General features: G+C 48.6%; 2 protein-coding genes across 8 annotated transcripts; one reads left to right on the top strand and one right to left on the bottom strand.

Moving 5' to 3' along the window:
• Nucleotides 1-82: 82 nt before the first annotated feature.
• RNPS1 (RNA binding protein with serine rich domain 1) lies at nt 83-9547 on the bottom strand. The gene is made up of 7 exons (XM_085075313.1): nt 9438-9547; nt 5466-5621; nt 5006-5197; nt 3694-3796; nt 3005-3158; nt 2400-2541; nt 83-1171 (listed from the first exon to the last, which is right to left on the bottom strand). Exons 1-7 carry the CDS (start codon nt 9449-9451, stop codon nt 1066-1068), a joined length of 867 nt encoding a protein of 288 aa, XP_084931439.1. The 5' UTR covers nt 9452-9547; the 3' UTR covers nt 83-1065.
• A 2448-nt stretch (nt 9548-11995) lies between these two features.
• Nucleotides 11996-24282, top strand: LOC146430993 (uncharacterized). 7 transcript variants are annotated; one of them, XM_085075308.1, is made up of 5 exons: nt 12031-12133; nt 17879-18112; nt 21421-22452; nt 22580-22752; nt 23476-24282. In XM_085075308.1, exons 3-5 carry the CDS (start codon nt 22044-22046, stop codon nt 23851-23853), a joined length of 960 nt encoding a protein of 319 aa, XP_084931434.1. In that variant the 5' UTR covers nt 12031-12133; nt 17879-18112; nt 21421-22043; the 3' UTR covers nt 23854-24282. The 7 variants fall into 7 exon arrangements, with proteins under 7 accessions (XP_084931435.1, XP_084931431.1, XP_084931434.1 ...); XM_085075307.1 differs by lacking the exon at nt 12031-12133 and adding an exon at nt 12380-12465; XM_085075309.1 differs by lacking the exon at nt 17879-18112 and having other exon boundaries at nt 11996-12137.
• Nucleotides 24283-24355: the final 73 nt, after the last annotated feature.

The following is a 24355-nucleotide window of genomic DNA, read 5'->3' as shown; positions in this document are numbered from 1 at the left end:
AGCGGCCCCGCCCCACACGACACTGCGGGTTTTCCTCCTGCATCCCCACCTTGCGTACAGCAACGCAGCGAGGAAGCGCGGCTACTCTCAACCCTACTGCTTTATTCAACAATTGCTTGCTCTACACAAGTACAAACACAACATGGCTCAAAAGGATACGAAGTTATACAAAACAAAACAAGAAAATCTGTATAGTATTGACTGTACAACAGGTGGTAAATTCTCTGCCTTTCCCCATGCGAACCCCAGTTAATTCAGCCAGCATTTTGGCCTCACACCTCCCTATCTGCCTTGCAGTTTACAGGGGGCTGGTGCTCAATTGCTCATTTGGGATTTGTAAAAGCACTCACAGTGTTTCACTGTGGGTTGAGTAGGAAGTTTTGACCAATATCCTCAAAGAAATGGTGGAAGAAATCACTTAAGGGGACAGCTACAAAACATTTGTTAGGATTTCCAGCTTCTTCTCTATACTGCCATGTTCACTGGGCTGGACTGCTGTTTCTGTGGTTATTGCCTGGTACAAACATTACAGGAGCTTACTCTGCAGAAACTAAATCATCCAAGGGAAACTGGAAGAACGCAACAACTCTGTATTGAATTAAGTCTCAGGCAGGTCTGGGCTCCAGCTGCCTAGAAAAATCCTGTGCTGGCATCTGGAGATCAAGGCATGTGCCCTCCCTTTCTTACTCACTGGGGCTCTGAAGTAGCTCAAGATACACATGCTGGTCTGTACAGCGTGCTAAGAGTTTACAATCACCAAGCAGCAGCTGCTAACTGGAGAAAGAGAGGCTGAAATATCTGTCCTTCCCTCTATCTGGAGAAGATGTTTTTGCAGCCTTTAGAATCAAAGCCATTTTAAAATAATTTCAATTCAATGCCAGGAATCCAGAAGCCTCACAGCAAAGGCTCCTGGCCAGGAACTGGTGCTCTCTCCTCTTACGTTGCCTTCACTGCCAGCATTATCTCTCACTCCTCCTCACTCAGACTCATTACAAAAAAAAAGGTACAATATTTCACTTGATAGGATTTAAATTAAAAAGAAAAAAGCTTTCCAGTCCTTTTGCTTTATCTTGAGGAGTTTGAGCTGGAGCGGCTGCGATGGCGCCTTCGTCCGGGAGACCTGGACCGGGATCGCCGGCGAACAGGGGATCTGCGCCGAGGAGATCGGGACCTAGCAGGGAAGGGGGAAAAAGCTTCTGTTAGGAGACAAGAGCAACATGTTTGAGTAATTGGTCAGCTCAACTACCAACTTTTTAAAAATGCTTCCTTGCCTCCTGCCAAAATCCCTCACACGCCATGGGAAAAGAGTTTGAGCAAAACATAGGCAGCTCCAGAGAGGACTGACTACACAGCAGGAATATTTTGGCTATCCCTCTGCTTCAGGAACTGGAAAAAATTATAAACACCCGAACAGACAAGAAACTTATCTTCTTCCTTGAGGAAAATGAGCTCAAGTTCATTCTACATCAGATCCTCCATCACCTGAAGTCAGCTTTGACTCCTGGAACAGTGATACTCAAAGGAACGATTTATCCAAACCCTTTCAAATTACAAGGAAGCCCCTTACAGGAAGTTAACTCAAGGAATAGTTTAGCTTCAAGCTTCTCAGTGCCACAACAGTCATAACAGTACAACTTCTGTTATGACACAGAGAATCCAGGCACAGCATACTAACAGAGCTTTAAGAGGACAGTAAAAGCTGGAATAGGAAAGATAACAAAGGAGGAGGGAACAGCAAACCTGCATCTCTGAGACCTCAGCAAAAGGTGTGTTTAAATGAGGACCAAGAAGCCTCCATGATACTGTGCCACAGTAACTACTGCTCATTTTTAAACCTGTGGCTCAAAGCTGTTCAGCAATCAAGTTATTACTGGCAAGTGTTTAAGCACATTTAGAAGACATGTAAACACTGAAGACTCAGAATAACTTATCTGTGCACAATCAGGCAGCCCCAAGATGCACAACTGTCAGGTCACACCTTGGGGCCGGTGTACTCTACTCACCTGACATACGTCTGCTTTTTGGTCACGTGCCTATTCAGAAATAAGGAAAGGAGGTACAAGGGCTTCTGAAAAACAAGCAGCTGGTGCAGGCTGCCACAAGCGTTCTGTCAGCCAGAGTCTGTTCCCACTTCACCTTGAAGCCTTTATGCAGAAAGGGCTCCAGGGAACAGACTGGGAAGCACCTGACCCTTCCCAGAGACAGTTCTCAAGGCGCAGACCAGAGCAGGCACCCTGGAGCTAAGGAGTTAGGAACTGCAACCCGGGTTCAACCGATGCCCAAAATACATTACTGTCACTTGACGGGGAAAATCAAGACAAACAGGATAGTCTCCATGCCAAGTCTTTCAGTGATAATGAGTTGCTACCTAGAAGGAAAAGCATTGTCCCAGCTCTCACCTCCTCCTCATGCGAGGGGGTGACCTGCGCCACATCGGCGGCGGTGGCAGCATCCTCCTGGGGGGGCTGAAGCGTCTGGGAGGCGGCCGAGGCCGTGGTGCCAGCACAGCTGTGGCTGTGATCTCCTGACCATCAATCTGGCCTTTTTAGGGGAATCACAGAAACAGGGAGAAGTAAGTATTTTTCAACACTAACATAAACACATATTACTGCAACTCACAGCTTTGTCACAAGCAACTGAACTGGGATCAGTCCACGGTCCTATCTCCACACCCTGCTCAAGTGCTATTCTGACCAAGTCTACACACACACTAGATTTCTTTATCTAATCCCACCAAACTGCAGTTCAGATGTTAACCTGGAAGAGTTTTCAAAGAAACTTAAAAGAATTTTATTACTGCTTTGAAAAAAAGATTAGCTTTAACAGTTCTGTGATTTCTTAGATCTGTCCTGAACTTCACAAAAGCCATTTGGGCTGTAAACTGACAGTATTTTAGATCAGTTCACTGAAGACATCCCTATCACCTCTAACTCATTTTCTGATTACACCCATCTGCTCTGAAGATTTTTAAAAGCCCCCAGGCTCCTTGAAGGACAGAACCTACCTCCATCCATGTGTTTCAGGGCTTTCTCAGCATCATCTGGGTTCTCAAACTCTACATAAGCATAACCTTTGGAGAGGTGTGGGTTTAGCCTGTCAACTGGCATGTCAATCATTTTAATCTTTCCATAAGTGGAAAAAATTTCCATGATGTGGTCCTGCAGAGAGAGAGAGCGCACACCTTATGGACACAGACCACACTCACTGGCCAGATCTGGCTGGCACAGAGCAGTAAATCTACAACACACTGTTTTTTCAGCAGCCTAAACCTTTTACCCCTGAAGACATTTAAACTACAGTCTAGCAAGGACAACTCAAGCCAGCCCAGCTCACTGCAGATCCTTTATCAAGAACTGCCAGACAGCCTTTAGGCCTCCAAGGTAATTTCAGCTGTTGGCCCAAATTCTATAGCTTTCTTCCTAGTAAAGCACAATGTAAGGCCTGCAATACTGACAAACCAGACAGACCTCTTAAGCACTACAATATCTCAGAAGCCTTCACAGTATTTGACTCAATAAAATCCTACCAAAATTCTCCTCACTGACCAATCTGGACATAAAGAAAGAATTTCCAACAGCAACGCCTTGGCAGCGTTCCAGTAACCAAGAAGTCCCGAGAGCTCTGAAAGAGCAGCTCACACATTCTCACAGAAGAACATGAATGCTTGACTACAGGGGAACATGCCATTATTACCTTGGTCACGTTTCTAGTGAGCCTTCCAACATGCACTTTTGTGGGTCTGGGTGATGGGCTCCGCCTCTTCCGCTCCTTTTCATCTCTCTTCGGTGGCTTGGACCTGATTTGGACAACAGAAAACATTTACATTTTTCAGGCAAGACAAAACCAAGAAGCCAGTCATTATCACATGGTTAAAAATAACATTTTTCTTGAAAGGGCATCTTTTTCCTGAAGAAATTACAGTGTTGGAGTTGTGGTGAGGGTGTTCCACTCAGAAACACCTCAGGACTTGCACTTGTCTGCTTTTGCTTTAGAAGCTTTTGGAATCTGAGAACTTTTTTTTGCAACTTTTCAACTTCATTGCAACTAGGGTAACAAACACGAAATTTAGCAAGCACTTCTATGAAATTGTGGTCATAATTAAAGCATTTCTCAGTTGTAAACACAGAAACTTTATTTGCCTCAACAATTAAACAGGAAAAAAAAGGCTATAAACACCGAAGCGTACCACAACTAGGCAAATAAATGGATTCAATGATTTTTGTGTCTCTGTATCTTCTCTTTACTACAGAGGTCCAAAAGTGTTAAAAAATCTATTTAATTAGCTACACGTCACAATGCCTTTGCAGCTAAAAAAATCTGGAATGAAACTTTAATCTGTAAAAAAGTCAGTACGTAGAAAATTTATATTTATGCTTCTCCCTAATCTTAAAGTCCATAAATTGAGTGATACACTAAAAACCCCACACTGCCCTAAGTAGATTTTTATCAGCCTTCATCGCCTTACACAAAGGAAAAACTGTACAGACATTAAGATAGTTTGATTCCCACATCGCCCTTACAGGGGCTTCCTTTGCCCTCCTTCCTATTTTATTTTTTTATAAATAAGAATATAAATATAAGTAAGAATATAAGTATAAATATAAGTAAAGTATAACTAAAGTATAAGTATAAATACACACACACACATACAGCCTGGTTTTAGCCCTGACTTTTCTGTTAGTCATGGCTGTAGTTTACAAGAAGTGAAGAGCTCTACTCTGATACAGACCCATACTACTGAAGAAAAATTGATTAAAACTGCCTCTAAAAATTACAATATTTAAACTCTTTAAACTCTTAAAAACTAGAATTTTAATCTCTGTTCCTACAGGGCGTACCTTTGGATTCTAAGGAAATGGAGCACATGCATTCTAACAAAATTCAGATCTCTAACTATGGAGAAAGCAAATGGTCTTCAGAGAACAATCTGTTCTGATCACCATCTTGTATTCTAGATGGAATTAACCTGGCATCTGGCAATTCCTAGGAGACAAATAAAACTCACTTGGAGCGGGACCGTCTCCTGTTGTCATGTCTCCGTCGAGAGGGACTGGGAGATCCAGAGGAGCTGCTGGAACTGGAACTACGTGAGGTGCTGGAGCTCCCAGAGCGGCTGGAGGCAGAAGAGGAGCTTGAGCCGCTGCTAGAACCAGTGCTGGAACTGGACCCTGAGCTGGAAGTTGAGCTGGAACGGGATCTGTTTTAAAGGGGGAGAAGAACACTCAGAAAAACAATGGCTGAAAAACTTCCGACAACTACAGAGAGCGCAACTGAGGTGACTGAGGCTCTACAGCTCACCAGACAGCCAAAGAAATTCATACCTAAAATATAAACTCTTTTTAAGTTAGACAAAATTGCACTGTGACTAACACAACACAAGCTTTCAACAGGCCCAAGACTACCAGAAATTAGGCTACTGATTTCTGAAAATGCTGTCATTCGTTACTCCCCATAAAAGTATCCACCTGGTACTGCTGCTCCCGCTGGAAGCACTGCGTCTTTTACGCGTCTTGTCCCGACCACGATCCTTTTCACCCGAATCCTTAGTGGCTGCTTTATCCTTGGACCGGTCCTTTGACTTCTCTTCAGACCTGTCCTTGCGCTTGGTTGGTGAGGGAGCCCTTCAACAACAAATTGCAGAAGGCATTGCTCAATTCAGAAAAACACAGACAACAAAAGCCCCACACCCAAACAAAGAACACAACAGTAACACAAAACATTGAACTTTGAATGTAAGTCAGGATCACCATAACTGTGGATTTAAAACATTAGACAATTCCAGACACTTTAGAGAAAGGGAAATATTTCACATTACAGAGCATCTTGGAGGAAGACAGCCATAGCACACAGAAATTCACTCAGAAAGAGGTCCATTTCCAATTCCTTACCCTCACTGGGAGAGCCTAAGCACTCTATAACATCCCAATTTTTTTAAGCCTAGAAAATTTGGATAGCATGATTACCTAGTGCTAGAATTTTTACTGAGTACTAGCAATCTCTTCTTTTTCAATCCTGTTAACTCCTTTTCCCCTTCAGAAGCATCCAAAGCAGCACTGAATGGGCCCCACTTACTGCAAATCTCACATCTAACTCCTTGGTTCAGAGAACCAATCTCTAACTGAGCACAATAAACCTCACAGAACAGCCTAGTTATAAGATAAATGGGTTCACAAACAAGAAATTAACAGTTAGGCATGAAACAGCAAACCTGCTAGCAACACACTGGACATCCACTGCCTTCTCCAGAGTCCCAAGTCACACATCCTGTCAGACACATTAGCAGTGCCTCACACCAGCACTGGGGGCCTCACCTTACAGTCTGCACTATTGTTTCACATTCACAGAAATACAAAACACCTTATTTATCCAACCAAAAAAAAGGCAGACAGAAGACATCCATTTTCTCTGCAAGATGAACAAGCAGCTCATGCCTCTTAACACAGACCCGGCTCCAGAGGAGCAAGCACTAGCCTTCCCCAAAGCCAGTTTGTGCCATGCAGCACGTATTTGTCAGAAAGGAAGGGCTGTGGATAACAAACCCTTACTGAATTAAGGCTGCTTCCAGCCTCAACAAGCTGCTCCCAATGCTCTGTCAGCCTTGGTAAGACCAGGCGAAAGGGCTGCATTGCTGCACTGCTGAGATTGCTGCACTGCTGCCACAGGAGCTCTCACTTCAACTTAGCAGAAAGTCTAAACTGGATTCTGACCTTACCTACCCTCCATCAGCTCCATCTTTGCTCTAGATCCAAAAAGAGACAACTTTAACACCCCTCTATTTAGCACTGAAAGGCTAGGCATTAGTTGACTTCCAGTTGTTTCCCATGTGAGGGCTGCATCCATCAAAAAAATCTGCAATGTCTATAAACATGATGCAATTTGATTACTCCATGGGGATTGTTTAACACCTGCATTACAAACCTGCCTTCAACGTTTTAATAACCTCTAAAAGAGTGTGACATCTTCAACCACCAAGAAATGAAACATTCAGGGAATGGAAGCGTGAGCAGAAGCGTGTTGGAGCTGCCAGCCTTATCTGCAGTGGCACTGAATAAACACAGTAATGCAGGATGCTGCAAACATCTCCACCTCCATGTACATCACAGGCAAACTCAGTGAACAAGAAAAATCCTCTCCAGCTCACAGCATCCAACAATCTTGTTGCTTCTGGTAAGCAATTACTTAATTCTCTGAATTGCAATCAAATTTATGTTTGAGAAGAGATTACCTCTGAACAGACAGAACTGCTTTCCTGATTTTCAGTTTCACAATTTTCCCTAATACGCCAACTGCAAAAAGCAACACAAATGAATATTCACAAAACCAGATCCCTGCAGAAAACAAGCACGCATGGCCTTTCTGCATGGAGGACAGGAAACCCACACCACAGACATGCCACTGGCAGAGCTTGCTGGGAGAGGAAGTGTCTCTTCTCGCACCAGCGGCAGGAAGAAAGCAGTCCATGGACTGTCCCACAGGTGTTGCAAAGGCGGCCAAGACATGCAAACCTGTGTATGTCACTCAGCTTTACGGCATTTCTATCCAGCTCTGCGCCTCTCTAGTGCAAGGTGTGAGGGGGCTGCGGTTCAGGAGTTGAAAGTCACTGCATTAGCGCAGCTGGGCAGTACAGAACAGACAGGTTTCTGGTTTCACAAGACCAGAAAACTTAAGATTTTCCTTTCATAAAATCACGGAATCACAGATTGGTTTGAGATAGCATGAACCTTAAAGCTCATCACTTTCCAAACTCCAGCCATGGGCAGGGACACCTTCCACTAGACCAGGTTGCTCCAACCTGAACCTAAACACTTCCAGAGATGGGGCTTCTCTGGGCAACCTTTGTCAGGGTCTCACCACCCTCACAGGGAAGAATTTCTTTCTAACCTCTAATGCAAACCTGCCCTCTGTCAGTGGGAAGCCATTCCCCCTTGCCCTGGCACTCCAGGCCCTTGTAAAACGTCTCTCTCCATCTTTCTTATACATTCATTTCAGGCAATGGAAGGCTGAAATTAGGTCACCCAGAGAAAATTTTTTTTCTTCTAAATATCCCATAGCCAGGTTTGAGTTATCTCTGCCTACACAGCAGCTTCTCCTGCACCTGTGGACTATCAGAGTCATGATGTTATCAGCATGCAAAACTATCTGTTAGTGTCCAAGAGTCAGATCCAGTTTTATCCCTTCTGGGAGAAGGGAAGAGAGAACATGGATAAAGACCAGCACATTTGCTGTTACCCAGCCTGCTAGTGAAGCAGGAAATAGAATCACAGAATCAATAACATTGGAACAGACTTCTGAGCCCATCAAGTCCAACCTCTGACCCAACATCACCATGTCAACTAGACCAGAGCACTGAGTGCCATGTCCAGTCTTCTCTTAAACACCTCAAAGGACAGTGAGCCCACAGTCTCCCTGGGCAGCCCCTTCCACTAGCCAATCACCCTTTCTGCGAAGAAATTCTTCCTAACATCTGACCCAAACCTCCCCAGTGCATCTTAAGACTTGTGTCCTCTTGTCCTATTGCCCCTTGGCTGGGAGAAGACCCTGACCCCCACCTGGCTACAATCTCCTTTCAGGTTTCACTGCTCACTACTCCTCGGGACAGGTGCTTACCAGGCAGATTAGTTACATGGCTTTTGAACATTCAGCAAATGATGCTGCATTTAAGCAGTCTCCAAACTAGCCAGTGAGTTTACTCTGCTTTGTTCCTTTCTCAGGAATTCCACTGGCCAAGCTCGCTTCGGTTGGAAACCTCAGCCTAACCAGTGGGCATTTTCACCTGCACAAGTTCAGGCATGCGCATGGAAACGTGGAAAGAATAAATCACAAGGCTGCACAACAATGTGTTTCTAAGCGACATGCTTCTTCCCTACCATTAAAAAACTCTCACTCTTTAACAAATGACTGGTTCAGGAGCACCCATCCCAAAACAGAAAGTCTAAGAGCAATCTACACAGACCAACGTCCATCACACACACGCGTCTGCTTCAGAGACAGAATCTGCACTCTTAGAGCTGCAGTTCTGTGGCAAAGGAAGCAACCTCACTCGCCCCCGAACTTCATGTATGGCTATAGGGGAGTCCTTTATTGGCAGCTTGGTTCAGGTCTTCACCTGCAAACCAGCAGAATTCCTGGTGTGAGGAAGGATCGGCGATCGGCACTTCTCTGCCCACTACGACCGCTCGGCCCAGCTCTGGGGCTGGAGAGGCGCGGGGCAGGTCGCTTCCGCACGCCGTGGATCCCGTATAGCGCCCGTGGGGCAGGGGGCCGCGAGATCAGCACAGCAACCCGCCCCTCGGGCCCGCACAGCGCTCCTCCCCCCGGCCCTGTCGCGAAACCCCGAAGCCGGCTCCCCTGCAGGGCTCGGCCGGCCCCGCCCCGGCCCGGCCCAGCCTCCCCTCCCCGCCCCCAGGACGCCGCGGCTCCGAGACCCCATCCCTGACCCTCCCCTCGCCATCGCCTCTCGGCGGCCCCGGCGCGCTCCCCCCGGTGTCCCGCGCGGCGGCGGCGCCGCACGGGCCGCGGCCGGGGCGGATGGACGCGGATGGCGCGGCCCCCGTCCCGCACTCACATCCTCGGCACCGCTGCCACTCCGCGCCCGTCGCTCGCGAATGACGCAGCGGGCGGGAAGGGGCAGCGCGCGTCGCGCGGCGATGGCGTCACAGCTGGGGTGGGGCGGGCGGAAGGTCTTAACGCGAACAGGACGAGAGCAGGGCCGGACTGTGTGGGAGCGGTGCTCCTGCAGGGTCTGTTGCCGTGGTAGCCGTAGGGCACCGGTTGGCCAGGCACACTGTGTGTGTTAGCACACCAAATGCTCCTGGCTGGCGTTGCCTCAGTTCATCCAGGCACATCTGACCAGTGGAGTGAGCAATGAGTCCCACTTGCACTGGGTTTACGTGTCTGGTTTGTGCAGCTACACTAGCTGGTGAAATAGAAGTTGCTACAAACGCTGTCCTGCATAGCAATAGTAATGACAGTAGCAGCCGGAGCCTCAACTCTGGATTTTAAGAGCTTTTAACAACCCAGCAGGCTGCAGCCTTCACAGGTGGATGCTGGGCCCACCCTGTCTCATGCACAGCTTGCATATTCACAGCACACAAACTCTGTTTTGAGGTGGTGGCAGATGTAGGGATGGCACTAGTGAGAGGGGACTTGCCCTCTCAACTGCAAGAAAATTGTCAAGAGGAGAATGAAATACTTAAGATGAAGCACCATAGAGTGGCATTTCATGTCATGTGGGAAGGATATCCCTTCTCCCTCCTTCCCTGTGTCTCTCTGTCTCCCTGTCAAAATGTGTTTTCTGTGAAGTTAAAAGGAAATTTGCCACTGCTGCCACGGATTTGCTGACCTGGTCACACTGGCTGCCTGACTTTTGACTTCAGAGGAACAAAGTCAGAAGTGCACTTTGACCCTATCCCTCATGCCAGGCTTTAAAAGTGACAGACCTTTCTGAGTAGCAGGTGTGCTGATCAGCTGAAATGTGTGGCTACAGGCATTTCTGTTAAATTCCTAACAAAAGAAGGAAGCTTCACCTCTTGAATGCATTGCAAGAATATATTCCATCTACCTCCATCACAGGACATGAGCAAGACCAGGGCAGGTGTCTGTAAATTCATGCGTGGCAAGGAGAAAAACTGGCTTGTTTTCTGTTCTGCTGCAAAACCAAGGGGTATGACATGAAACCAGACATGGAACAGGTTCAGAAAACAAACAAACAAACAAACCAAAACCCCAAAGAAAAGGAAAAGAAAGTTGTTCTTCCCACAAAATCTTACCCAAAAAAAGGCAGATTTCCCTGCCAGGGGATTTTTGTAGCCTACTAAAAGTTCACATGGGTTCAATGACAAACTGCACTGTGTCTAATGAGGACTACCAGTAGACTGTCATGATGACTGTAGAATCATGGAATCATTTATGTTGGAAAAGCCCTCTAAGATCGTTGAGTCTACCTCCAATGCCATTCCCACGGCCCTGCCAAGGCCACCATTAAACCATGTCCCCAGGTGCCACCTCTGTACTTTTTTTAACACTTCCAGAGATGGCGATTCTACCACTGCCCTGGGCAGCCTCTTCTAATGCCTGACCACCCATTCTGCAAGGACTATTTCCCCAATATCCAAACGAAACCACCCTTGGTGCAACTTGAGGCCATTTCCCCTTGTCTTGTCTCTTGTTCCCTGGGAGCAGAGCTCAAAATCCACCTGGCTGCACCCACAGTGTTTTAGCATTTTTTCTCTCAGTTATGGCAAAGCCATAAAGGTTAAGTGGTCCCAAAGTTCTGCACACCCTTATTCTCTTACAGTTCTCATCTCTCCAGGAGTAGCAGTTAAGGTTACTGAACCAGCAGAAAAATAATTGTACAGTGAAAAAAGTTTCTTGCCAGTTGTTCCTTGAAGCAGGTTCCTGCGGAGTTGGGAGCAGCAGGGTCAGCTCCAGGATGGTGGTGGCAGCGTGTTGGAGGGGAGTCTGATCCCCTCCCAGGGACTGCCAGCAGTTAGCAGGACTGAGCCTTAAGCCAAGCCTGAACAAGGAGAAAGATTTGAACATCTCATTTGGGGGCACTTGCAGAGGTGAGAACAGCTCAAAGCATGAGTCTGCTTCAGTTTCAGAGCAAACGGCCCTGCTGTGGCCTCTGCCCCATGCCAGCAGCCCGGCTGGCACAGCACAGCCATCACCCCCCGCCGGGATGGAGCTGGTGTTTCCAGAGCTGGTGTTTCCAGAGCTGGATGGGACCTCTAGGGACAGCAGCGCTGTCTCCTGTGGAGCTTCTTCTCCATCCTCTATCACGGGTGACAATAGCGGCGCCTGGGCTGTGCTTCGGGCCGGGCCGGACGGGTCCGTGCCTTCAGGCGATGAGGCTCCTCGCGTCCCTGGAGCGCGGCTGCCCCGAAAGGGTTACGAGAGGGGCTCCGCCCTCCCTATGTATCGGTCTCCGCCTGGGTGACTTTCCCAGCAGCTCTTGCTGGCTCTGCCCCAACCAAACAAAGACGGCAGGAGGTTTTCAAGGAGCCGCCTTGCAGAAAGTTGGTTGCGGCAGAGCCGGGCTGTGCTGGCACCTGGCGGGTCCCGGCCGTCGGGGAACGCTGCAGCGAGTTGGTGCCTTCGTGTGAGAGGACTTCGGCAGCAGTCCCGAGCTCCTGTACGTGGGTGCTCTGCCCATTTGCTTCTGTGCATTCAGCTGGTTTGGGTGCTGGGAGTGGCGTGGGGAAGGATGAGAGGAACTCCTGGCAGTGGTGCGAGCACAGGGAGGGTGCAGCAGGACAGGGCTCCTGGGCCCGCGGCCGTGCGGAGGCTGGCGTGGTGCAGAGATTCGGTGTCGGAGCTGGGAATTATATGCCCGATCTGAAGTGCTGTCCTCCAGCCGCTTCTTGAACTCAGAAACCTGCCCAGCAATTTTCCAGCGAAGTGAAGACTCCTTTAGATACCGCCCATGCATTGGTGGACGAGCAGGAGAGGAAAGAACAGAGCTCCGTGAGTGCTGCTTTTGGCTCTTAGTTCTGCGCTTTTCTGTCCCTTCCCTTCTCCACTCCCAGGCTTATGCTGAGGACGGGCTATTTACGGCCACCTTCGCAGGTGAACTGCTCTGCTCCGGTGCCAGTGGGGTTGAGACTAATTGTGTCTAAACGCCGCCTGAGGCTGAGGGCGCTCGTCTCGTGTGTTGAATCGGCTTGCAACTGGCGCTTCATTTGTCCTTCCTATTCATTGGCTTTGGTTGTGGTGGGGGCTATAGAGAGCTCTCTCTTAGAGCCCCCGGACATCCAGGTGATCAGAGGGTCATTTTGCCCACAGCAACACTGGCATTCCTTTATCATAGTGAGCTGTGCGCACCCTGTACCAGGTATTGCTTAGCATTTGTAGGGATTGCACTGCAGCACTGGCTCAGCCCACAGCCTCTGGACACAGGGTGTTTTCCCTGTACTGGAAGATCTTTGGTCTGCCTCCCTATTCAGTTTATCATTCCTTCTGCACCTCGATGAGAGTAGGGGTAGACGTGTATCTGGCTCCAGAGGGTATAGTCTGTGTGGCTTCCTTAGAGGAATTGCAGAGTGGGGAAGTGAGTCTTCTGAGGATTTGGAAACTTTTAATCCATGTAGAAACAGCCTTAGTTGTCATTGCAGAGAGTTGAGAAAGTTTCCCGTGGCTGCACTGCTGAGTAGCTATATAGATTTGGAATAGCAAAAATAGAAGATTTTGGGAGATCCTCTCTAATCTGCTGGAGGGGGTGAATTTATCAATTTAGCTGTAATACTTATTGGTCTATTAAGTCACCTGTCATAGTTTCCAAACACCTGGGCCTCTCTTGAGGTCTAAGGCTATTCTTGCGCTGCACTATTCTTGCAGTGCACAGTGGTAGCTAGGCCATGAACAGGCTTAGGACTTCAGGACTGTCTGCTCCTGGATGTGTCAGTGCATACATTTGTGTATTTCACAACTTTTACCCTAAAAACTGTGCCTTGATGCTGTTTTCCTTCTTTTTTTTCCTGCAACACTCTTATGCCCTGATGCTTTAGGAATGTACTTCTTCAATGTTAAACTTAATCAAACGTCCTGGTTTCACCACAAGGACTAAATACCGTGTTACACTTTGCAGTGATTTCTTTGTTTCTTCTTCAGGTATGTGCAAGACTAGAAATTCAAGGTGTGCTTGTGGTGTAGCCAGTGTAGCTCTCTGCTGGAAGGGCTGTGTCTGTGAAGAGCAGTGACTCAAAGCACATGCTTTACAGAGAGGCAGAGGTAAAGGCAGGCAGTGAGATACTTGGCATTTATTGTTCTTGTCTGAATACTAAAGTTCACCTTGATGATTTGTTCAGTCCAAGGACAGAAATGGACTTTAGAGTCAGGGTGGGAAATCCAGCTTGTTCCTCTCCCACAGGCTCTATGAAAGCGTCTCGTGCCTTCAAGCTGTGGTTTCGCAGTTCTTAATATGATGTTTAGATGCTCCAAATAATTTCTTAATACAAACCTGACCTTTACCAGACACAGCATTACAACCATGCTGAGTTTGTCACACCAGGTAATAAAATGTTGAGGGTGACCTCTGGGTTTTTTGTTGAAGGTTATCAAACAGTGTCATTTTATACAGTGTCTCTGCTCTGTGGTGTGCGGCCTGGGACCCTTTCACCATTAGGGAGGATTTTCCTGTATTCCTGATGCTGTTCCTTTTCTCCCCACAAACATAAGGTAACAATATTAACAACATTAACAGAGTGTTGTTACCTTGTGTCCTTAAACATCCCAACACACTCCTCTTTATCTTCCCACCATATCTTTATACACTATTTTCCAGTGAGGTCCAAGCTGTACTGGCACTGTCTGGGGCAAGAGCAAACTATGTATATCATCCTACTCATAATTTTTTTTTTTTTTTTTTTTTTTGCAACCCCCAAAACTGTTAAAGAAACCTTGTGGAGATCCAGTTTTCTTCAGTGTTCACATTCTGCAAATCTTAAAGTAGAACCATAAATTTTTGTATTTTCCATGTGAGGATCAGATTTTTAAAGTGTGGCCAGGCAGGGGTAGCTCCTCAACTGCTCTGAAAGCAGAGCATAAATGAATGAAGCAGTTGTCAGAGCAGGTGACAGAGCAAAATGAGCTGTGGGCTCTAAACAGCTCACTTCAAATCCTGGGCCAGAGACCCGACCTTTTCTCTCTGCCATTCTGATGGCTGAAGTGCAACTTGATTAAAATCTTCTTCTGAGGTTATCCTATCAGAGGGGAGCCAGCATGGTTCAGGTAGCAGCAGCACCATCTAAATTCATCTGATCCATCACCTTTAAATAAAACTTATAACAGAGGTACTCCTTCACCAGTTTTGCAAAGAAAGTCAGGGCTGTGTAAGGTGGAATGCAGCCTCACTACGCTCAGTGCTGTGAGATAATGTTATTTCTTCCATGATGCTTGGCAAATTCCATAGAGCAGTAGCATCAAGTAAAATTGCAGCCTAGGAGAAATGGCCATTTCTCCCTGGCACAGATCTTTCTGCTTTGGCAACATTTCAGCATTGGACACCTAATACTGTTCATCTTCCTCCAAGTCAAGTTCCATTGAACCACCATGGCCAGCTGATTGCCATTCTCAGGGCTGTCTTGTACAGGGCCAGGATCTTGATTCAGTGATCCTTATGGGTCCCTTCCAACTTGGGATATTCTGTGATTCTGTGAGCCCTTTCTGTTTACCTGTCTCCACAAAGCTAAGAGTTCCCAGTCTGTCTCTACATCAGTAAATCCGTTCTCTGTGTGAATGGTCAAGAACTATCCATGTCCCTTCTAACCTGTGCTGGGCAGGCTCTGGAGCAGGACCCTGAGGGCAGGAAGCCCAGTGGAGAATTCCTTACTTCACCCCAGCATGAACACATGGCTGTGTTCAGAGCACAATTCTCTGCAGGGTGAGGATTTGGGCATTCCTAGCAGACTCACTTCTTCCACAATACCTTTGCTCTACTTGATACACTTCTTTCTGTCTGAATCCAAATCTGAATCCCATGTAAACCAGCATTGTCCTCCTTGTGCTTCTGGGGATGTTTTTTAATAATTTTTTCCCCTCCAAGCTGCTGTAGAGTGAAAAAGGATTTGTCTTGCCAGCTTTTGCAGCAGCTATTCAGAACACTGTGGGAAAACAACAAAACCAAACAAGATGGACGAGTGTCCCTCCCCAGCTGCTTCCAGCGGCTCCAGCTTCCCAGGGTGTGCTGGGGGTCTGAGAAGGAGGTCTGGAAATCAGAGGCAAAGGAAAGGGTGAGCGAGAGAACCTTGTCAAGCTGTTACTAGTCACAAGGCCCAGATCTGACAGGTTTGGCTTGTGTCTCCTTACAAGGTCCATGAGGATCAATCCCCCTTTTGCAACACTGAATCCATTGTGGATGAGGTAAACTATTTCCCCGTGCCCAGTTACATTGGCCTTGCACTGTACAAAGAGAGTTAAAGTTGAAAAGAAAGAGACATAGCCACATCCAACTTTATTCTTCGTGATCTTACACAGACCTTCTTAGGGCAGGAGTATTTTGCACTCTGTGCAGCTCAGCAACCCCTTGAGCCCAACATGTTTGGGATGTTAACAACATGAAGTGTCTGTTTTCAATGGCTGAGACCAGACAAAATGAGCTGCATCTTCTTGCTCTGCATCTTCATGCTCCCTGTGGGTCACAGCTTTTCCTTCTCTCACTCTTCTCTCTCCTTCAATCACATCTGTTCTCAGAATCAGCAATTTGTCTCTCTGGTGAGAGCTGTTGCTCCACCTCTACCTGCTGCCCCATGGCTGTGCTGCTTCTGAAATGGTGGATGGGAGTTCGTTGCCGTGGTTAAGCCCATCTATACATAAATGCTTCCATCTCTCGAAGGCTATTCCATCTCCTGGGCCAGGCTGGCCATGGGCATGCTGTGGTGCAGCTAAAACAGCCATTGAGAAAACACAACCCCAGGCTAGTACAGTTACCTGTCTCATATCTGTTGAAGAATTAACTCTTCCCTGCTTCACCCCAGCATGAATTGCAGAAGCAGCTTTGCTTGTACCTCCCAAGGATAAAAACTGCCTGTGTCCAAGAGCAGCTGTGAGACAAAAGAAAGAAGTTAATCTTCCTAGACATGAGCCAAGCTGGCTTACACAGCTAATGTTTCACTCTTGGGGAATTTGGCATTCAAAGCCAAAATCAGGGCTTCAGGTGAACTGCAGGAGACACAGGTGGCAGTGGCCAGGCGTGGATGTGTGTGCAGGCAGGTGGGGGAGCTCTACCTGGAGGACTTGCAGGATGGATACTGCAAGTATCCAACTGGGGAGTTCCTCTCTCTCAGGGTCACCTCCTGGACTGGGGGCTTGCATGAGCACAGGAACAAGCTGTGCAGAGGGAAAACCTGCTTGGCCTAAGGCTAGTGGTTATCACTTGAGTTGTAGGAAACTTAGATTCATGCTCCTCCTCTTTCTTAAACCTGAAATCCACTCTGCTCTGAGAGGAACTCTGCGACATGCAGGAGTGCTGCCTTCTTTCTCCTTCTCTCTCAAGGTTTCATTTTGTATGTATTAGTGTCTGGGCCAGAGAGCATGGCAACTAAGGAAATAATTCCCAGTATGAGAAGGCTGCTCCAGGCTCTGGACTGTGTTTCTGTGAATATAGCTGCATGCAGAGTTATGGAATACAGCATTACCAGCAGCAATACCTGGGAAAAGGAGCTTTCCAGCTACAGTTGACTAATTAAAGACTTCAGGCGTTGCAAGCATTGAGCAGCAGCTGGAGAAAGAGTGGCTGAGCTGAAATTTGAACAGACACCTAAATTGGCAGGCTGGAGCAAAATTCCTCTTGCAGGCCTGATGGTGTAACAAGGCATGCATCTGCTCACATAAATGTGTATGTCCAAGCTGGCTGTGTAAGGTCTCAGAAGCCAGCCTATGAAAGGGCAAAACTTGTAGCCTGTGGTGCTGCATGATAGCCCTCTCTGGTTGGAACTGTAAGCTGAGTGTCCACTGACCGCATCGTCCCTCTGGGATACCCATCCCACTGCAAAACAAGGGGTGTGTCTGTGGGGGAAGACACTCTCAGATCATGAGGAGCCATTGCAGCTTGCTGGGGAATGATGCATGGCTGCAGACTCTGGGTTAACTAAAGGACTTGCAGCTGTGGCTGGGGAGGTGGAGGCAAGCGGGATTTCAGAACAGAGGGCTTTTATTGCCACACTCTGCTTACAGCACCTGGTCTTTGTATGGAAATGCCAAGCCAACTTCCTGGTGCTGCTCTGTTTTAGAAATAGCAAAGGCTGAGTCAATCCAGATGAGACTGTTCCAGGGACTTTCATGAGAAGACAAAACCTCACTGTGTTCCTGATATCCACAGAAATGGAAGGGGTTAGAGGCAGAGAGTAAAGCTTACACAATTGCTGTGAATTTTCTTCCACAGATGTGCGCCCTTTCCCTATCCTCCTGCAAAACCATGACTGGAATTAACTTCTTCCGAGTGGTGTAAGAAAGCTTCAGAGGAATCATGTCACTCCTAACCTGGCCCTGGAAAGTGAAAGGAACTCCATCAGTCACAGGCCTAGAAAAATCCCTGAATCTTTCCCTCTCATTTAATTGATTTTTGTTTTTCCTTGTGCAAAAATTATTGGAGAATAACAAACACCTTGAAGACCAGGTGAGTGTAAAGGTCTCATCTGTTTGTGAATGTGTAACTTAATCAGGTGTGTGCATAACACAGGCTGCAGCTCTATGGGGAAAATACCCCCTGGAGAGGGAGAAAGAGGAGGTGATGGAAGGAGAAGGACTCAGTGTGGAAATGGGGAGCACATTTGCTCAGGAAAACTGCAAGTTTGCAGCAAGACCTGGATAAATAAAATTGTAAGTAGAGATGGAGCCAGGCTAGGCTGTTGCAAAGGCTGACTGTGGGATCTTATGACTTGGCCTTCCAGTACTTGAAGGGAATTTACAAGGAAGATGAAGAGATAATTTTTACAAGGGTATCTAGAGATAGGACAAGGTGGAATGGCTTCAAACTGTCACAGAGGTTTAGATAGGATATTGGGAAGAAATTCTTCCCTGTAAGGGAGTGTGAGGCCCTGGCACAGGTTGCCCAGAGAAGCTGTGGTTATCCCTGGAAGTGTCCCAAGGCCAGGTTGGACTGGGCTTGGAGCAGTGTGGGATAGTAAAAGGTGTCTCTGCCCATGGGGGAATGAGATGTGCTTTAAGATCCCTTCTCACCCAAACCGTTCTGGATCCCTTAATTCAGGAGAGACAGTGAGGTGCTGGAGTGAGTCCAGAGAAGGGCAATGAAGCTGGTGAAGGGTTTAGAGAGTAAATCTTATGAGGAGTGGCTGAGAGAGCTGGGGTTGTTTATCCTGGAAAAAAGAAGGCTCACGGATAACCTTATCACTCTCTACAACTATCTGAAAGGTGGCTTCTCCCAGTGAACTAGTGATGGGACAAGGACATAGTCTCAGGCTGCACCAGAGGAGGGGACAAGTTGGACATCTGGAAGAATTTCTTCACAGGAGGGGTTGTCAGACATTGGAATGGGCTGCCCAGGGAGGTGATGGAGTCACCATCCCTGGAGGTGTTTAAGAAAAGACTGGATGTGACACTTAGTGCCATGGTCTAATTGACAAGGTGGTGATTGGTCAAAGGTTGCACCTGATGATCTCAGAGGTCTTTTCCAGCCTAACTGATTTCTGTGATTCTATGATTCTGTGATCTTGGAGGAAATTGCTGGAGTACTGTATATTTTGGAATACAGTCATGTTGCTTTCAGTGGTAATCCTTTTCCCCTACCTGACAACGGAAGAGAGTAGCTGTTGTCCACCCTCAAGGTGTAAGTGAACAGGTGGAGCTGAATTGGAGCTGAATTTTGACCTGCACTTCTGTCTGCACTTGCCTCCTGTATCTCCTGCTCACCTGCTGGACTCTGACCCTCCCTCTCCTTCTCAGTGTCTTCTCTGAAATGGCTTTCCAGATCTTGGTCTACCTCTGATCAGTAAATAGACATTTTTTTAAAGCCCTGCTGCAGAGGCAGATGCTGTTCTTGAATGATAAGGAACCTGGGTGAAGCTTTGAGCATTGATGGTATCTCCATGTGTCACTGAAAATTGGAAAGAAAATAAAAACCCTCTAGCATTATATTTGAAGTGACAGAGAATCAGGCATTACTTTGTTTTCTGGCCAGGATGTGCCAAGGAAAATATTCCAAACACACATTTTTACAGGATTTCCCCCCAAACTTTATACAGTCAAAACCCATAGAGATGCGCTGTTTCAAAGTTCATTGGTCCCGAGTTGAGCAACCCCCAGTATTCAGTTTCTCTTTAGATCCCAATCTCCTCACTTCTGATTTTAATTAGCCTTTCATTCTTCGATTTTCTTATCAGTCCTTTCTGGACCACATGTCTCCAATTCTGCTAGAGGTGAGGTCTGGGGTAGATGTTCCGTTGATGGCCTTTTATCTTTCTGAATATCTTTGGGCTACCCCCCGTCTCCCAGTATGTTAAGCCCATCTCCACAGAGTGATGCTACCTCTCCTAAAGAAACTAAAGAAAATTCCTTTCTCCAAGGCAAAGTCAAGCCAAGCCTAACCAGAGAAAATAAAAATTTAAAAGTTATATTGTTTCCAATACATGGAGCTGCTGTCTGCAGCCATGCCCTGCTGCTCTGAAGCAATTACGGCCGAACTCCTCATCCTGCTGTTCCTCCAGCAAATGCGGGGCTCTGAGGGAACACCGAGTGTTGGGAATGCTGAGCATCTGTGGGGTTAGCAGGGTGGGGATGGTCTGTACCTTCTGTGAACTGTCCCCAAGCTCAGAAAAGCAGGGCGGTGGTGGGAGCTCAGTGGAAGGCTGGGGAAGGGCTGAAGGGGATGAACATGTGATGAAGGGGGGATTTTGCACTTGGCGATGGTACACAGAGAGCAACATCTTCATGGAGAGGGAGCTGGAGGAGATGCAGTGTGGAGCTGGTGCTTTTCCAAGGTGCTCTCATCTTCACTGTGGGGGCTGGGTGAAGTGTGCAGGCATGGCTGCAGGCTTTCCTGGCATTTATGTCAATGATATGTTTCTGTCATCAACTGCTCAGATAGTGCAGTGCCCTCTGGCCGCGTCTGGATACACTCTGGAAGGAGGACAGAGTATATTGCCAGGGCTTGAGCTCCTCATAGTTGCAGCTTCAAGGTGATGGTCTCCTTGGAGCATCTTCCCTTGACATGGGAAAGATTGAGAATTTCTGACCTTTTACTTTTGCTCTGCAATGATAGTGTCTGCATCCAAGGATGTCTGTTTTCTAATATCCACTCCCCCAGCTCTTATTTACAAGGTCCCTAATGCACACAGCAGGGCATGGGGTGGCCTTAAGACATAAACAGCACTGGATCAAAGTGCAGCCTACATCTCTGGAGCTAATGTCTCTGTTTTGCCATGGAAGTAGTAAGGTGCAGAGGGGCAGAACTCTGTCAAATTAAGTGACTCCATTTCTCCCTAGGGGTGATGTCCAATAGTCTCTGTGCCTCCTTGGCCAGCATAACACATTATTGTCTTTTTTAAGATCTATATGTCCCTTGGGAAGTGTGGTTAGGAAAAGGTTCTTATATCACATCTGCTTGGCAGCAGCCACTTAATGTAGTCTCTTTCTAATTGGAAAATGGTTTTGCAGTCTTCTGGGAATTGGAAGATATTTATTTTAGTGAAGTGAAACCCAAAAGTATGTTCTTTAGGCAGCAGGTGCAGCACTGAGGGCCCAAGGAATGCCTGCAGATTAAGGTATTTGGTAGAAAGTGGAAAAAACCCTCCAACATAGTTGTGTAGACACATACATGTGCATGCATAGACATGTATAGGTATATCCCCATGTGGTACAGGCACGTACATGGTGTGAGAGGGGAAGCAAGGAGGTGCAGCCATTATAGTTATAGTCGTGCCTTCTTTACAGTGGGTGTATCAGTTGTTGCATTTGCTTCTCCCAAAGGTACAGGATGGTGCCATCTCCAGACCCAGGGCAGGCTCTGCAGCACCAGCAGTTCCCACACGGAGTTTCTACGGTTCTGCTCGCCGTGACCTTCTGGGCCACCAGGGAGACACAATGGGGTCCTACCAGCCTTGTGCGATGAACTGTCACTTGCCAGGACTCGCACCAGGCTTCCCGGGACACTGAGCTGCTGCTCGGGATCCTGACCGCTTCTGATTCCTTGCTGTGCTGCTGGCAGGGTGGGATTGATGTCCAGTTTGGGACATTGGGCAGAGCCAAGCCCGTCACCGTCCTCTGTGCCCTTGGCAGACTGGGGGACCAAGCTGGACCCCTGTCTTTAAAGGGGCTCTGTGTGAGTGAGGGACAGGCTTGGGGCTGTCCATATTCACTCTGGTGGGAAGAGCCACCTCCTTCGCCCTTTCCATCTGGGAACTGTGTCACTTCTGGAAGCCGGGGATGGCATCACATGGACCCAGGGCAAGGGCCAGCAGCCTGGCAGCAAGGCACTAGCTGAGCCTGAGCACCATCACAGGGCATAGAGCTTCCTGGGGGGCTGCCAGTATCCCCACGACGGCCGCACTCCAGGGATGTAGGTGCTGGGCACAGGAGGGGTCCCAGCAGCAATGGGTCGGCTGGATGACCATGCCAAGAGGAGGATCGTGGAGCTGCGCAGGGCTGGGCTGAGCTTCCGCAAGATCAAGAAGGTGCTGGAGCTGGATGACATCCGGGTGACACCGCAGGCTGTGTACCTCTTCCTCAAGAGGAAGAGTGTGGAGCCAGAGTCAGCGGCAGCTAGCTGGGATGGGGACCAGTCTTGGCCCCCACTGCAGGAGCATGCGGCTGAGCCCTACAGGCTGTTTGGCACCCGGCCCCCTGCAGTGCCCGCTGAGGATCCCATGGGCAGCCAGGCACCCTGCTCCACTGGCAGCCAGGACACCAAGGAGGGCATCCAGATTGTCAGTGTGGCCTCACTCTGCAAAGACAGTGGGCAGGTCAGGGACATCCTGCCTGTGGGGCTGGCCCCTGGGAATGGTAAGGCCTGGCCCCACTGGGGTTCATCAATGGCCACCCCCGGCACTGCTGGGCTCAGGAAAGAGCCCCATTCCCCACTGGATACCCCCCAAGGGCCTTCTTTTGAGGTGTTTCTCTATTCTTGCAGGTGATGACAGCTCCACAGGCACATCCCTGGCTCTGCAGACTGCTCTGGGGGGCCTGGCAATCCCCCTCCAGCCTCTGCCCAGCCGAAGGCAGTTGGTCACACCCCCCACCCACAACTCAGCCCTGATGGTGAAAAAGAAGACTGTGGGCAGGGCTATCCTCCTGCAGAAGAAGGTAGGATGGCAGGATGGGAGAGTCCATGAGCTCTAGCCAGGAGCTGCTGTGGTGCTGCCATCTAGCCAACCCTGCACAGCACCCTGCTGCATCTACACCATGTGGTGAGGCAGGCTTTTGAGGGTGCAAGGCTCCCAGAATGCCCCCCAACCTCTGCTAGCTGCACTCCCCACCAATGCTTGACCCTGGCACTTGGTGAGTGTGTCTGGGAAGTCCCTCTGGGGGAGCTGAGGCCATGAGCCCACCCACCTGCAGCCAGCACTTGAGATGCCAGTCGCTGCCAGGCTTGGCCTCCAACCTGCAGCTCACAAACCTCTTTTTAAGGCTTGGTGTCAGTTCCAGCTCAGGAGGTTCTTCCAGCAACCCAAGGCTGGAAAGCAAAATCCAGGAGATGCTGTTTGTGTCCCTGCAGAGAGCAAACACAAGCTTGGCATAAGCGCGAGCAGCCCCACTGCCATTTCGCAGCACCCACACAGGATGGATCAGCACATGCTAACAGAACACGGGGCACCAGGGGCTCCGAGGCAGCAGCAACTTTGGGGCTGGGTGGGGCTGAAGTGCAGCTCATGGTGAGGTCTAGAGGTCTGCAGCAAGGTGATGACTTTCTCTGAGCTTTTCTCTGAGCCTTGTAGCTAAGTGTGGAATAAATCTCTTGTTAAATGCCATTGAATGCGCAGCTGATAATGTTTCTCATTCCCTCCTCTCCTGCCTCCACTATTCCAGGTCAAAGATGCCAGTACTCAGACTGTCCTGCCAAACCCTGTGGGTCCAGGAAATCGCAACCTTGCTTGGAGTGGACCAGCGCCCCCCACTGCTCCCAGCTGCCCCGTCATTGCTGAGAAGCTGGATGCTGTACAGACAGAGGTGCAGAAGCTGAGTCAGGCCCTGCACACAGTGCTGGAGTGGCAGTCCCGCCTGGAACGTCAGCAGGAGCACCAGCAGCGGCTGCAGCAGGAGATGCTGATGACACTGCAGCAGCTCAGCTCCACTGTGAGCCATGGTGCCATGCCAGCCACCCAGTCCTGTGGCCCCTTCAGCAGCATGGCTGAGCCCTCGCCCACCGTGCCGAACTTCAGCCAGTTCAAGATGGAGCTGATCTGAGCTCCTGCAAGGCCTGTGTGCTCTAGCAGTGCTGTGCTGATGGCAGGATGGAGCAGGGAGGAAGAAGCATCTCACAGAGGCTTCCCAAGGATTACATGCAGCACCCAGCAGAGAAGGTCCCTGGTGCCTCATGTTCCCAGCCCTGCTGACTGTAAGGGGCTGCCTGGCACAAGGGACTAGACAGTGGAAGGCTGAGTTCTTGTTCCTCCTGTGCTGCTCATCCTGGCTGGCACTGGAGCTGGCTGGAGCCATGGACCTCAACAGAAGGCAGTTGCCTGCAAGGAGAAGATGCAGCTAAGACAAATAGAGCAAGGAGGTAGGACTCCAAGAAAACGTGAGGCTTCCTTCTCATGAGGGTCAGTGCCGTGATGATCAATCCTGCCCTCCTCTCCACAGAACCTTGTTCAGTAAAAATCTGTCTATGCCATGGTTCAGACCCAGTGTGGGATCAGTATCTGCGTTTTCCCTACCCCTCACCCAACCAGTAAGCAGGCTGGATCTG

This window comes from Lichenostomus cassidix, chromosome 14, assembly GCF_008360975.1.
Source record: "Lichenostomus cassidix isolate B80296 chromosome 14, HeHo_3.0, whole genome shotgun sequence".
NCBI lineage: Eukaryota > Metazoa > Chordata > Aves > Passeriformes > Meliphagidae > Lichenostomus > Lichenostomus cassidix.
This window is presented reverse-complemented; position numbering and strand designations above follow the sequence as displayed.

Coding starts and splice junctions, on each gene's coding strand:
- LOC146430993 (XM_085075309.1), top strand. CDS start 22,044: ATGGGTCGGCTGGATGACCATGCCAAGAGGAGGATCGTGGAGCTGCGC. Junction 22,453..22,579: donor GGGGCTGGCCCCTGGGAATG/GTAAGGCCTGGC, acceptor CTATTCTTGCAG/GTGATGACAGCTCCACAGGC. Junction 22,753..23,475: donor CTATCCTCCTGCAGAAGAAG/GTAGGATGGCAG, acceptor CCACTATTCCAG/GTCAAAGATGCCAGTACTCA.
- RNPS1 (XM_085075313.1), bottom strand. Junction 5,198..5,465: donor AGCGGGAGCAGCAGTACCAG/GTGGATACTTTT, acceptor CCTTTAAAACAG/ATCCCGTTCCAGCTCAACTT. Junction 2,542..3,004: donor CCTGAAACACATGGATGGAG/GTAGGTTCTGTC, acceptor TCCCCTAAAAAG/GCCAGATTGATGGTCAGGAG.